Source organism: Poecilia mexicana, unplaced genomic scaffold, assembly GCF_051168715.1.
Source record: "Poecilia mexicana isolate PSO_F unplaced genomic scaffold, ASM5116871v1 scaffold_13, whole genome shotgun sequence".
NCBI lineage: Eukaryota > Metazoa > Chordata > Actinopteri > Cyprinodontiformes > Poeciliidae > Poecilia > Poecilia mexicana.
The window spans coordinates 33287700-33301677 of NW_028263382.1; the positions used below are offsets into that span (position 1 = coordinate 33287700).

General features: G+C 37.0%; 1 protein-coding gene across 1 annotated transcript in view; it reads right to left on the reverse strand.

The window, feature by feature from the left end:
• robo2 (roundabout, axon guidance receptor, homolog 2 (Drosophila)) overlaps positions 1-13978 on the reverse strand; it is a 278307-nt gene that overhangs the window by 80678 nt on the left and 183651 nt on the right. The window contains exons 6-8 of the mRNA XM_088012090.1: positions 9552-9688; positions 6702-6713; positions 426-550 (exon numbers count right to left, since the gene is read on the reverse strand). Coding sequence (XP_087868216.1) covers positions 426-550; positions 6702-6713; positions 9552-9688 — 274 coding nt within the window. The remainder of the gene's footprint in view (positions 1-425; positions 551-6701; positions 6714-9551; positions 9689-13978) is intronic.

Here is a 13978-nt window from a genome sequence, read left to right on the forward strand (position 1 = left end):
CCGTCCAGCAAAAAGGGCGGAGCTTTTCACATATTTAGCTGCAGATGCCTCCTTTACTACAAACAATCCAACATTCCCAAATCTGTTGTTGCGATTTAGACAATAAAATATTTACTTTTTTGTTTGAAAATGAATTGAATATTTGCCTATTTGCGTCTTTTACTGTATTTCTAATATTGTAAGAAAAAGAGGCTCAAATCTGAAAAATGTGCCAATTTTTTATAGGGTTTTCACAATAATCAATCAAATAATCGATTGCATAATTGACTGAATAATTAATTACACGAGCTACTGCTAAAATAATCATCAGTTATATAATATAATAATCATGGTGTATTTAGTGAACAGTGCTTTAATAATGCCGGTGGAATAAAATCACCACACGGTTTTTTTCATGGTGAGTTCAGAGTGTGTTGTGTTCTTACCTGACTTCCCTCCTTCTGCCAGAAAACTGCCGGCTGGGGATTTCCTTTGGCTTCACACGGGAAGGTGGCAGTGCGGCCTTGTGACACGATCTGATCCCGTGGGCGGATGACAAACTGGGGTGGAGCTGGAGTCAAAGCACCGATTCGACAGTGTTAGAAGGTTACTGGGTAGACTGGGAGCTGGAGAAGTTCAAGCAGAAACGAGCAGCAGTGCAGAAAGGAAAACAATACTGCCGTCCAGAGCTTCCATGCAATTTCAACTTTGTTTTTACTCTGAACAGAGAAGAACACCAGGGACTGACAGTGCCATGGTAACCAGATTGGCCATTCATTCAGGTAAAGGCAGAATCTGAATGAATGACAGTCACAGTGGCATTCACACAACAAGGTGCCTCAGTCACAATGGCATTTAAATCTGGGACAACACAAAGGCACAGCCATGCCTTCAAAACGTTCACACTTCAGATTTAGATGGAGGAAGGACTAAGAATACTGCTGTATCAAACCAAGAACACGACTGTTTGTGTGTTCAAAGCCCCATTCTTAAAGAAAAAGGACATGAGCGAAATCGGCTAAGATTTGCCCAAAAACATACCGGCAGGCCTAGAGAGCAATGGCAAAACATTTTATAGACTAACAGAAGACAGATTGTTCTTTTAAGATTCTTACAGTTTATCGGACGAACCCCCAAACACTGAATATGAGTCATGATGTTCAGTGAGGACCATGGAGTGGTCAGCTCAATCTCCAATATAACACGGGGGGGTGAAATCAAACATGTCGTTTCTGAGACAAAGTGGAGAACTGCGAAGGAATGTTGGAATGTAGTTTAACTTTCATCAATTGTGGTCGATTATTTGAAGCACAGATGTGGAAAAGATTCCAGAAGCAGCACTTAATCTCAATATTAGTTTAGTTATTCCCAGGAATATAGAGGAGGATTAAACATGAAACAAAACAAAAAAAGAATCTGACTCTAATCTAGGATTTATCACTTTCTGTCAGAATTCTGGGCACAATGACAAAGATGAGCTGTGACACGAGGAAAAATGTCAGATTTTAATGTTTTTTTAATTTTTTTACATGACAGTTTAAAGTCAGAATTCTGAGATTAAAGTCTGAATTCTTTTTTTTATGGCCCTTATTATCTTCCACACAAACTATGCTAAATCTTCAAGTATTTTTCAGTTTTTGCTGTAAGTATTAGACTTTTTAAAGAAAAAAATGCTAATCCTGTCATTTTTAGCACCCTTACGTTTCTTTTTGCATCACTTCTACAAAGAATACAATAAATTTGACTTACTTACTACGTCTTTCCGTTTTCATTTTGAATCGACTCTGTTGTGTGTATGACAAAAGCCGTTGCCGTTTTTAATGTATTTGGACCTTCAGTCTCTGAACAATACTGTACATAAAGCTGATTGTTGCATTTGATTTTGCAAAGTGAACTTGTTTTCCTTTTGATAGCCAGCAGGAAAAAAAACTCCTTTGTTTGCAAAAAAAAAGAAAAAAAAGCTGCTTGTATTGAAGTCAGTAGAACAATAAGCCCAGCTCTCCTTTGATTTATTACCTCAGAGAACAATTGCACAAAAGCTTTACAAATTGCTTCTTTCAAATCTTCTTACAGGCACGTAATGTTCAGATGTTGGTGCTTAATTCGCTTACTCCAAAATAAATTTCTGTCAGGACAGTAATTGATAGCATTTACTCTGACAACATACCAGAGCCATTGTAGTTAGAAAAAAGGGAGGAGTAAATTTCTGCCAAAAAACTCTGAAATGTTCTAGAAAAAAGGATATTTGTGAGTTTGAAATTTCTAATATTTTTGACTTTTGAAACAGTGTCAAATGTCCATGTTTGTTAAAAAAAATTTAGAAAATCTAAAAAATTTCCTTATTTTTTCTAGCAATATTTCACCTTTTTCAAACTCAGAAATGTCCATATTTTTCACAATATTTTCTGAGAATAATCTTGACATTTCTGAGTTTTTTCTAACCATTTTTAGCATTTCAAACTCAGAAATTTCTTTTTTTTTCTGGCTAATTTTCCACTTTTCCAAACTCATAAATGTCCGTGTTTTTCCTTGAGGTTTTTTTTTTTTTAATCTGCAATCGCTCTAATACGCCGTCATAATTTACAGACTGATTCAAACTGAGATAGTTGCACTGAGGATATAAAAACTGTTTCCATGGTAATATACATCCTGTGAATGAAGATTCGGCTCCACAAATAAAAAGTAATTAACAGACATTTATCATATTATCAGGGCTGTGGACTCCTTTGTTGAAAAGCACATTGATGACATAAGATACGTCATAAACAACTCATCTCTCTCTGTGGGAAACGAGACTGGAGGAACATAATAAAGTCTGCAGAGACCAACTCCTCACAAGTGCAGACAACAGATTAAAAAGGTTATGATTGATACAGACAGAAATTCAATGACATAAAAACTGAATTGTTGAAGTGCAACATCTTGCACCCCTCTGTTTCTTTTGCTTTCCATGTAAGTATTTTTTCTAATAAGCCAGCTGGTTTCTGTAGGGCCAGTCTCTGCCCATTTGGCTGCTTTCTGCATGTAATCCCTTTCAGGGTGGGGGGGTGGTGTGTATTTGTCAAAGATACACACAGTTGGGAATAGTACAGATGGTAACAGATTTACTGCCTTCCCGTTTGGCCTTCTGGAGCTTGGATATCTCGTGGCTCTCATAACGCCAGGCCTGATACACAGCTCCTAAATCATGCTCTGGCAAGGACATTGTTCCTTCCCTCTTCATCCTCTGCTCTGCTCCATCCTATAGCCTGCATTACTAAGTACTCACTAAAAATATGGTTAAAATGTTATACAGCCTTCCTTTATACGGCGCTGTAAAGCTTTACCCTTCCTTTTTCTAGCTTTGCCCTTTCACTTTTAAACAAGGCCGATGGTGTGCGCCAAATAGAAAAAAGCTAAATAATAAAAAAAGATATTTTAATACCCCGTTGAACTTGTACATATTTTTGTCAGAACTTTGTTTTGTTTTTTTTTTCTGTAAGGGGCCTCAAAATAGTTTTCATCATAGTTTTGAAGCATTTGATGGAAACGGCAAAATTCAGAATAACTTAGTCAGTTTTGCAAAAACCGTTTATAATCTCGCTTGTGGTGCTTTCTGGCTTCTTCAGAAAGAGTTAATGCGCTAATGGAGAGATGGAAACACATTTGTCGAAAAAGTTCCAACGTATCAAACCTTCCCATCCACCGTGCCTAAGCAGAGGCGCGAAACTAAAAAAAGTAAAAAAATGAAAAATAAAAATCCAAACCTCCGGCTGAGATGGAGAGTCCTCCATCTAAGAAAAACTGAGAACTCTCCATTTTTCTGAGATGTGTGGTCCATGCTAGTTTAGAACTTCTACTTCCTCTTAATCCCAGCATCTGACTAAATTACGCTGATTGATTCCCCCCAAACCAGCAGATGGATTAACATTTTCTTCTCTTAAAGTTTTTTTTGTGCCATTTCAAAAGTTTGCTCAAAATTCCCATGAAAACTGAATGTAAAAATATAGCAAATTATATTTTAAACATGTAAAAAGGAAGCGGCTGAGTTGGCAGAGCGTGGGCACCATGTGTGGAGCCTATAGTCCTCAGGAAGTCCTGGGTTTGATTCCCAGTCTTGGACCATTTGCTACATATCTTCATCTTCTCTGTCCTCTCCATTTTCTGTCCTTAAGGTGTTTAATAAAATCCACTACACTCCAAAAAAAATCTTTAAAAAATAAATAAATAAAATAAAAAAGGGGAAAAAATATTTGAAAATTGTGGACGGCATTCAGTATGTCTTCAGCCCCACTGATTCAATACTTTGAGGAACTTTTTTGAATTAAAGTATTCCCAGAGAATTACCATATCATCACCTTCCTAAAATAATGGCTTAATAAAATTTATTGCCAAAAAATGATTTAAGCAAAAAAGAAAAAAACAAAAAACTTTTTGCAAAAAAAAAAAGTATTTCTGGAAGGTGACAATGTTTGACCGGTTCTGCATAGAAGCCAAAAATGTTACATTTTTGACTGTCCAAATCACCTTCTTCCACATTTATTATGTCTCCTATGACTTCTGGAAAACTTGTGTGATTATGACTACTTGTAATGTATGGATCGCATGTTGAGATGAATAGAAGGTCGGAGGGTGATAGTTTTACACTCCTACGTTCTATGTTTGGATTCAGAGACCCTAATGACATATGAGAAGCCATTTCCTGCCCTCACTTAAAGAAACACATGATTGGAGAGGATGGTGGTGGGAGGGGACCATATTTAATTCATGACCAGCCACATCTTCCTGGTTCGGAGAGGGCTCTGCATGCAACAGCAGTCAGGGTGAAAAGAACAAATGGACAAAGAGACAGAGAGACAGAGATCCTTTTGGTGCTCACAGTCACAAACATTTCGTCCTCCTTTAAAATCCCGTGTTGAGTCATATTTTATTCAAACGTTGACAGCAATTACTGTCTCTTTCCCACAGACTGGTTGAATGTGTAATTTCCTCCGTTTTCAAGGGAACTGACAGTTTGACAATCACCTAGCAGCTACTGCTGTTTTGGCAACCCGAGTCCTGCCACTGAGGGAGCGTTTTATTCTTATTTTTCTAACACCGGCCCAGCCTGGTGTTCGAAACGCACTTCCGCCGTTCTTTCCCTCCCCGTTTTTCCCCTCCCGATGCACCTTTATCGTTTGTTTCTGCTCCTGAGGGCGCATATCTCATCAACGTGCCAACTCTAATCATCTGAAACTCCAAGTGCTGCAAATTTGGTATTTTCTTGATCTTTATCTGTGGATCTCTCCAACATAAGTGGATCTCAGTTTGGCATTCCAGCAACCCACAGATGGCGTCAGGACTCACAACGGAAACACGAACTGGAACATATGAGATAACAATGTCTGAGATGCTGATGCAGCCAGCCCACTCAGCCGTTGTCAAAGGACAGTCTACAATCTGAACTACCAGAGTGGAGAAATATGGATATCATTTGCTAAAGCTGAGGTGTTTTACATGAAACATTCCTGCTTACAAATATCTCCCTGTGTAATTTCTTTCAAGTGATTGTTTAAATTTTACTACTCACGGTCATTTATTAGTAGCTGAGTCTTGTAAATGATAATATTAGTGTGGGTCTTAATTTAGTAAAAACTACACTATGAACACTAATCTTGCGTACAAGTTTAGACTGACTGTAAATAATTCTTTACAGTCAGTCGGATTCAGGTTAATCAGATTAATCGTCATAATTCAATTATTGAAATCATTATCAGTTTATCTGGCAACCAATTAATCATTAGCTAGAGCACACACACTCAAAAATATAAAGAAAATATGTTCTAAAACACAAGTCAAGAAAAGAAAGCTGAGACTTTGAGATTTTGGCATTTTGACTTTGGAAGGATTTTATTTGAAACTGCACATTTTGCTACAAATGATCAATAATTCACCAAAGAAACGCTGTTGTTGCATTTTAGGCAATAGATTTATTTTGCTTTTTGAAATTAAAGGGATTGATCTTTTCAGCTGCATATTTTAATGTACTTCTGATATTGTACAAAAAAGTGGTTAAACAAAAAATCTGAATAATGTTGCAACTTAGTTATCCGATTAATTGATTAATCATCACATTAAATAATCTATTGCTAAAGTAACTGTTGCTTGCAGCCCTTTGCTACAGGCATAAAATGGTGAAACACACAGTTTGGAAAATAACTTCCCAATGAAACCAAAAATAAATACAGATCAATGATGTATCTTTTTTGTTTGTTTGTTTGTTTGTTTGTTTTTTAACAAATTTTAATCATTTGGATTTTATCTGACCTGAACTTCCCAAAATAATAATAATAATAAAAACATATCAAAATTGAGCTTTTAAAAAAAATAACTTCTGGCTTGATTGTAAATTTGATTAAAACACTTTCTATTCACCAATAAATTAAAAAAAAAGCTAATCAAGTATTCCTTCTTGTGTAAAAAGATCCACACCTAAGAATTGTTGTGATAGCAATTAGCAGCTAGCTGTAATTACCAAGACTCCGGCATTTTTTATGCATATTGATAAGCTCTATGAAGTCAAGTATTTCACATTCTGCAAAGTTGTAGAATCTCTAGATAACATGGTATAGAGACATGGAGCCGGCACTTTAAGGAAATTGTTGTGTTAGTCAAATACACAAACATCAGTCCAATGGTAATGATCTTAAAGTATTCAACGGCTGTAATGGTTAAGTGAAAAAGCATGCAAGATGAGTACTTACCAACAGGGCGAGCTGGAGACACAACAAAGGTGGAGTGGATACACAAAAGAAACAAAGTAAGACACAGACGCACAAACAGAAAAGGAACAAAGCAAACATGATAAAGTAAAAATAAATCAGAATGAATGTCATGTTGAGCCAGAGACATGACAGAGAAGATCCAGTAGGGGGCTGTCCACTGTTCAGTGAGTTCAGGTGAAAACAAGATTTTCTTGGACCTAGAAAACTAATGAAAACATCCAAGTGTGACGAACCAGATTTTAATGTGGCCATTTTTGCTCTCCAAGGACAGAACTGCAACTGGACCTTCTCTGTCTTCACAAATAAAATCTACTTTTCCATAGGTGATGTCGTCAGAGCAATGCAAACGTGTTTCACAGCTGCTGATGGATAAAGCAGAAAATAAAGCAAAAACAGATGCAACAAACACCCAGAACTTAGTATGCTGGTAACATCTTTACACTGCATCATATCAAATCTCCATCTGCAGAAAGAAAACCCTGAAAAAACGATCTACGTGTGAAGCGGTGCCTGGTAGAGAATATTGAGGAAAGTACTCTTATGTTTTGAACTTTTCTACCTGTTACAACCATACACTTCAATGCATTTTATAAGAGTTTTATGTCATGGACCAACAAAACGTTCATTCAAAATTATGTATGAAAAGTTGAAGAAAACAATGGATTTCAATTTTTCAAGGTTATGAAAAACTACAATAAGAATTGTGACTTATAGTCTAGAAAATACGGTAATCTCAGCCTTCCAAAATGGCTCGTAAAACTAACAAATATAAAGAACCAACACATGTTTTTAAATATAGATATAACAATAAATGCATGTTTTACGAGTTTCTCAGTTTTGTTGTGCTCAATGTCCACATCATAATGATAATAAAAATTCACAGCAATTATTTTTTAGCTTTAGTTTTCTTGTTATTAGGTTGTAAAATTTGCTTTATTTCAAAACTTAAAAATAGAAATAAAATTTCTTGAAAATAACATATTCCCCCATGGTAGACATTTACAAGATATCTTTTTTCAAAAGGTAATATAACATTTGTGGCTCTAAAAGAGTTTTATGTGGCCTGGCTGAGGGCAGGAATGGCTGTTAGGACTGTAAACGTTGCAGGTCCAAACAAGATCCAGGTCTAAGTTTAGCTGACAATCTGTTGTGTTTCTAGATTATGTAAATCTTTTTATTTGTAAAAGTATTGAAGCCTAAGTAACAATTGTTTTCTTGTTACTTAGTGTTAGTTTTTCACATAAAATTCTAATAAAAACACTTAAGTTTGTACAGTCATATTCAAAAAGTTAAAATATGCATTCAGATTAGTCTTGTCATATTAAAAGCACTTTTTGAAAATAACATTTAAGCAGATATGAAACATATTTTTTATTGAACCCAAATTTCTGTATTTTTTTAAATGGTCTGATGTAATATTATCATCTTAAATGTCATGTTTTAAAGTGGAACATCATCATACTTAACATCTCTGTGTAATTAATCAATATAATAAAATTTTAAGTAATATTCCAGAAATTTTGTACATGTGCACGACGCTGTAAGGCAAAAAGGCAATTCTTTTACTTGCTACCTGTAGCTGTGGTGGCATCGTACAACAATTTTGTTAACTAAACGAGACCTGGAGATGTTAGTATTATTAATATTTTGCAAGGCGCCACAACAAAGGTAAAATAACGCAGAAAAACTGTAGAAGAACAACTCAAAGCCACTTGTGTTCTTATTTTTTCCACATTCTCTGTTTTGGCTATGCTATACACAGACCTTGTTGCCATAGTGATTGACTGATAACAGCTCCACTAGTGTATCAGGATTCAACACCAAATAAAATGCAAACATATCCCACACAAAGATCACAACATTCAGTCCGTTACAGAGTTATGCTTCCATGCTTAATATTTATTTTATGATTATTAATAAGTCTGAGAAACACTCTACTGATGATCTGTCAGAACTTGTGTGTGTGGGTCATTTCTTTTTCTTTCTTTTTTTTTTTACTGAACTGAAACACCAAATTCCACAGCACATCTACATGTTAAAGTTGTCAAAGTCAAGCTAGCATAGCAGACCTACTGCCCACTCTCTCACTATTATTTTTAATTAAAACTTTTGACAGTGTTGACAGTAAGAAGCTGCGTCTGGTTTTCTTATAACACACGTAATTTTAAGATTTAGCTTGTTGACAACTTGACAGCTAAAACAATTTGTGGTCATTGTCAGCGAGCAGCTTTTTGCGTGATCTTGTGCGTGCCATCACGTTGTAAAATGTCTATATGTGGCTTTATGCTACTGTCATCAACCTGTTTCCAGTCATCTCCTGCAGTTTTCTGAGGCTCTAAAGCGCTCCACAGAGGCTGCACATACTGGGTGTAATAGAAAAAAATACTGGTGCAAATAAGAAAAATTATACTCAGAATGATTTTATTAATCTTGCAAACCTCAGATGTGGTTAGAGACGGTGTGGACCAGTAATCTGTGAAATGGCCTTGTTGACTGGGTGGTCGCAGCATGGACGCTAGCAGAAGGGGGAAGTTGGAGGGGGGCAACAGTCCGTGAGAATGAGAAGAGGAAGTAGGCTGACAAAGTGTGTTGCTGATGCACTTGGAAATGTAAATAATTAAACAGATTCATAGACTGTAAACATCTCTGTTGGCTATGAAAGTCTGTGTGCTGTGTCTTCATTAGCATAAAGAAATCCCTGCAGAGAAAACTGCCAATTTAAACCTCATGCTGGCGTCAGAGCGAGGACCCCAGCACTCCTTGGCGTCTAGATGCGCAGCTGCTGTGTACTCGGACTGTAGAGAGGAAGAAAGAGGAGAAGTGTTTTACCTCTGACTGTGAGAGTGGCCGAAGCCTCCAGCTTGCCCACGCGGTTTTCTGCCACACAGGTGAACGTGCCCTCGTCGCTAATGGAGGCTTTCTTCACTCTCAGCATATAGTCGTCCTTGTCGTAGCGGATGTCGTACCTGGAAGTGACCAAACGAAACATGAAGTTGAGTTAGAGCCCAATACATTTACCTTCAGCTCAGGTGGAGTTTTACTGACAAAGATTGAAAGAAATAATACTTTAAAAAAATTTTTTTTAAAGCAGCACCATTCAGTCATCACAAGAAAGTCCTCACTTTAGGTTTCTCTTTATATGTTCACTAATAATATGTTAAGTGTATAACTGTTGCAGTGTGTGTCTACAGGATGTGAATCACAATCATTTTTATTAAATAAATTGTTTCTACAACAAGATGTCTTACCCACATGTTGTTGTACACTGCTGGTCAGCTGGCTGAAAGAACACTATAACGCTTTTACTTTCATTATGTGGAAAAAAAAACAGGTAAGAAAAACAGAAGAGAGTCTGCTTTACCATTTTTTCAGCATCAACACTGTGTCAAATTAATAATAATAATAATAATAATAATAATAATAATAATAATAGTAATCAATGTCAACTGCACAAAATTAGTTTTATTTGTAGTTTTTCTGCTATGAATATATATTTTTTGAATCATTTCATACATTTTAGTTTAAATGTTTGTTGTATACAGCATGATGGACTGAAACTGTTATTATAGTTAAGCTTATCATAACATGTTAATCTCATATTGGTCCATTTGAAGAGATTGATGGCTCCCTGGAAGCAGTGCAGATGTTTTAAGCTAGCAGGCGTACTGCAGGTTGCATTAAAGACATCATCGCATCCTAAATAATTGGTCTGTAAAGAAAAAAACCTCACTAATCTTAGTCGAAATTACACTCTCTCTTAGGATCTTCATTTTGTTGAATGTACTATAGTTCACTGCTGCCTAGAGACCATTATGCGGACTTCAACAAAAAAAAAAAAAAAAAAAGAAAACAGCAGCACTGAAATTATACAGCAGCTTTTAACTCAGAGTATTTCTATGTGCCAGAAAACGCTTAATCTGCAGTCCAAAGACCAATAAAAACACACTGAACCCAGTGCACTGAGGTCTGCTCAGGTTAACCCTTCATAGACAGAAAAATACCTCCAGAGATGGATATTTTTTTATAAACTACACCTGAGCAGAAGGATGTAAATGAACGATAACATAAACATACAGTATTGTTGTAGCAGTATGGCATAGTACTGTAGTAGTATGACTTGAATTTTTGTAAATTTGTAATTTTTAAACAGATGTTTTATTTTAACAATTTCATATTGTTATAAATAATTTTATATTAACAAGTTTATGGTTTATAGACAAGTGAAGGCTTTATTCTGCTTCATGCAACATAATAGATGACAGTTTACAGCAATACTTCTTGATGTGACTGTAGGGGAACAGTTTTCCACGGTCTATTTCCTTCAGAGGGAGAAAGACCCCTTTGCTCCAACCATCAGGTGTACTGATGGCAGCTTGCCACTGACAGCTGAGGAACTAATTTACCACGTCTATCCACGTCTTGTTTTTTATTTTTTAACCCACTGTTATGACATTTCCTGAGAAAGCATTCAAAGGCAGTTTTATTGAAGCAAATTCCTCAGCTGTGACTGCTGGGTTCCACCTTTCCACACTGGCACTTAAGGAACCATAATGATAATTTGACTGAGTCATGACTGAATGCTTTGTTCTGCAGGGAGAGAGGGGATGTACCAGGTACCAGTGATTGGTGTAGATAAAGGATTTATTGTTACAAAAAAAAAGAAAAAAAGATGAGTGGCGTGGTAAGGAATGAGATGGCACCTTTTCAGACAAGCCTGCTGTCAAAGGAAAAACAAACAGTCCCAACAGGCAGAGTATCATTTCATATCCTGCCTTCTGGATACAATGGATAGAGCAACATGAACTCTTGAGTTACCAGGGAGGGGGGGCAGGTGACGAAGGGCAACAAAGTGACAAGAACAAGTTAGGGCAATACAGTGGATCCCTAGAAGTGCTAATAAGCAATATGCTAACATTTTTTAAGGCAGAGTTACAGAGTCATAAAAATTTCCTGTCACACTGTTCCTGTGGTTCAAAGGACTTTTAATGGCATACCAGAGAAAGTGTTGAAATGGGTTTGTCAGAATAATGCAACTAAGCTCCTACCACCGGCTGAAGGAAACGACTCAAAAACCTCTGAAGAAGACATGAGCACAACTTCCATTTTCACAAAATGTAAACATTAATTGTAGTGGCATCAGATTTTAGTGAGTTTAGGATTTCAATTCAAGTTTATTTAATCAAGAATAGCTGAGTAAATGATGTTATATGATAAAAACTGGAAACCGTAGTTTTGTACGAAGGTTTTCTAGCCCCGGGCCTAATTTGCAAACCCAATCAGGTTCTTGACTTCTCATTTGTCTTTGGCAAAAAGACCACAAGCTATGTCTGCCGCTTCGACATGTTGATTTGTTTTGGTTGTGCCATAGCCTTTTTGTGCATATGCACAAATCAACATGTCTCTACTATTTCACATTGCGGGTATACTCCAGTATGTTTACAATGTTTCTGTTTCTATTCCTACCTGTTGATGTAAGTTGAAGCTGAATAGTTTACAAAAACTGCAAAGAAAGTGGGTGTTTAAGTGGGACGAGTTTGTCATTTTAGGATGATGAATGTATGTTTGCAGTCTTATAGTAATCCATGTTTTCACAGAAGCTTGAACGTTACAGAAAAAAATATTTCTCTTTTGTTGACATGGTAGCAAAGTTAGCTGCCATGCTGCAGCCCATCTTCTGTTGTGTTGCCTAGTTTGGTTGTAGTGATTGGTTGAGCTACTTTTGCCTCCTTCTCATCTCTGCCCATTTTCTTCCATCAACAAGATATTTTCAGTCACAGAACTTCCTTCCAAGGAATATTTTCTCCTTTTCTGACCATTCAGTACCAATAACTTAAACAGATCCCTTTCTAATTGACTTAAACTCCCCTTTTTTCCCAGTTCTGATGAACTTCACCAAGATTAGCATAGAAATTGTGTTAAGTTGTTTACTTGTGACTGGAGAATCAGCTATTTCTGTTAACTGGCAATCAAACTGTTGTACCTGATAACTGTACAGTGAAGAAAATACCGTTAAAAAGGCTCTTTACTTTTACAGTAACTTTCATTACAGTTATATAACCCATCGTCACTTAAAAAAAAAAAAAGAGAGAAAACAAACAGCAGTTGAAGTGTTCATTGAGGTTCCCACAGGCCTGACTGAGCCCTTGTTGTTTTGGAGAGGGCAGGTATGCACATATTAGACAAGAATCTTATTGTTATTGGTCCGGCCTCAAGCAACCTCTCAAAAGACAACCTCAGGTTGATTCATGACTTATTAAAGGGACATGAGCGCAATCAATCTGTAATCAACTTCCCATATGGAATCAGCTTAGATGAGAAGATGAGTGGAAATACTCTCAGGGATAAGAGGCGGTTGCGGCCACACAAGTAAGTGCACACAGCAGAGGGGAACAGTAGCTCTTTATTGCGAGAGCTCTGTTCTCCATTAGAAGAGGAATGTAATTGCACATGTATGAGGGCTGTGGAAAAGACTGGAGCGCCAAGTTTGTTCCACTGGACTCTGCCTGCATTTCAACCAGGATAAGACATACTGTACACACACGGCACAAAGAAGACCATCGTTCACGTACACACACTCACACTCACATACAAACATTCTGAATCCAGGGTCTTTCGCTCTTGCGGGCTGATGGGGAGTGATGGGAATGTAAGCAAATGCCAAAACAAAGCGGCGTTTTTCTTTTTCCTTGCTTGTCAGCTTGATGTGTTTTCAGCATGAGAAGGCTGTGCTGAGATGAACATTTAATGGGCATGCTTTAAAAGCAATCCATCTCAAAGATCCTCCAGATCATTTTTAAGGATTTGACTTTAAAGTGTCTGTCAGGAACACAGCCACCCTTGTTCGACCTTCTCTCTTGTGCCAATTCACCCACATTAAGAGATTTCCTTCTTTCACTGTACAAACAGCTGAATAATCGTGTCTACAAAGGAATTTTATGGCAGAATCTTATCTGCAGTACCTCTTTAAGTTCGGATTGATAGATACGGTAGCAGGGGGGAGGAGAGAAGGCTGTGTGCCTACTCTCAGCATGAGTCAGAATCAAGATAGAGTTGGAGTTTAATTCCAGCAAAGAACCTTAGCCTGGCTGCTCTGCCAAAGACCTTTTCCTGCTTCATTTCATTCTGCCAGCTTGATCCAGTTTCACACCATCGGACCACTGATTTCCCTCAAGCTGATCAAAGGAACAGAAGTCTATCTGTCCAGAACTTGTTGCCCATAAGAGAGAATCAATTACCCACTATCAGTTCTCATCTGG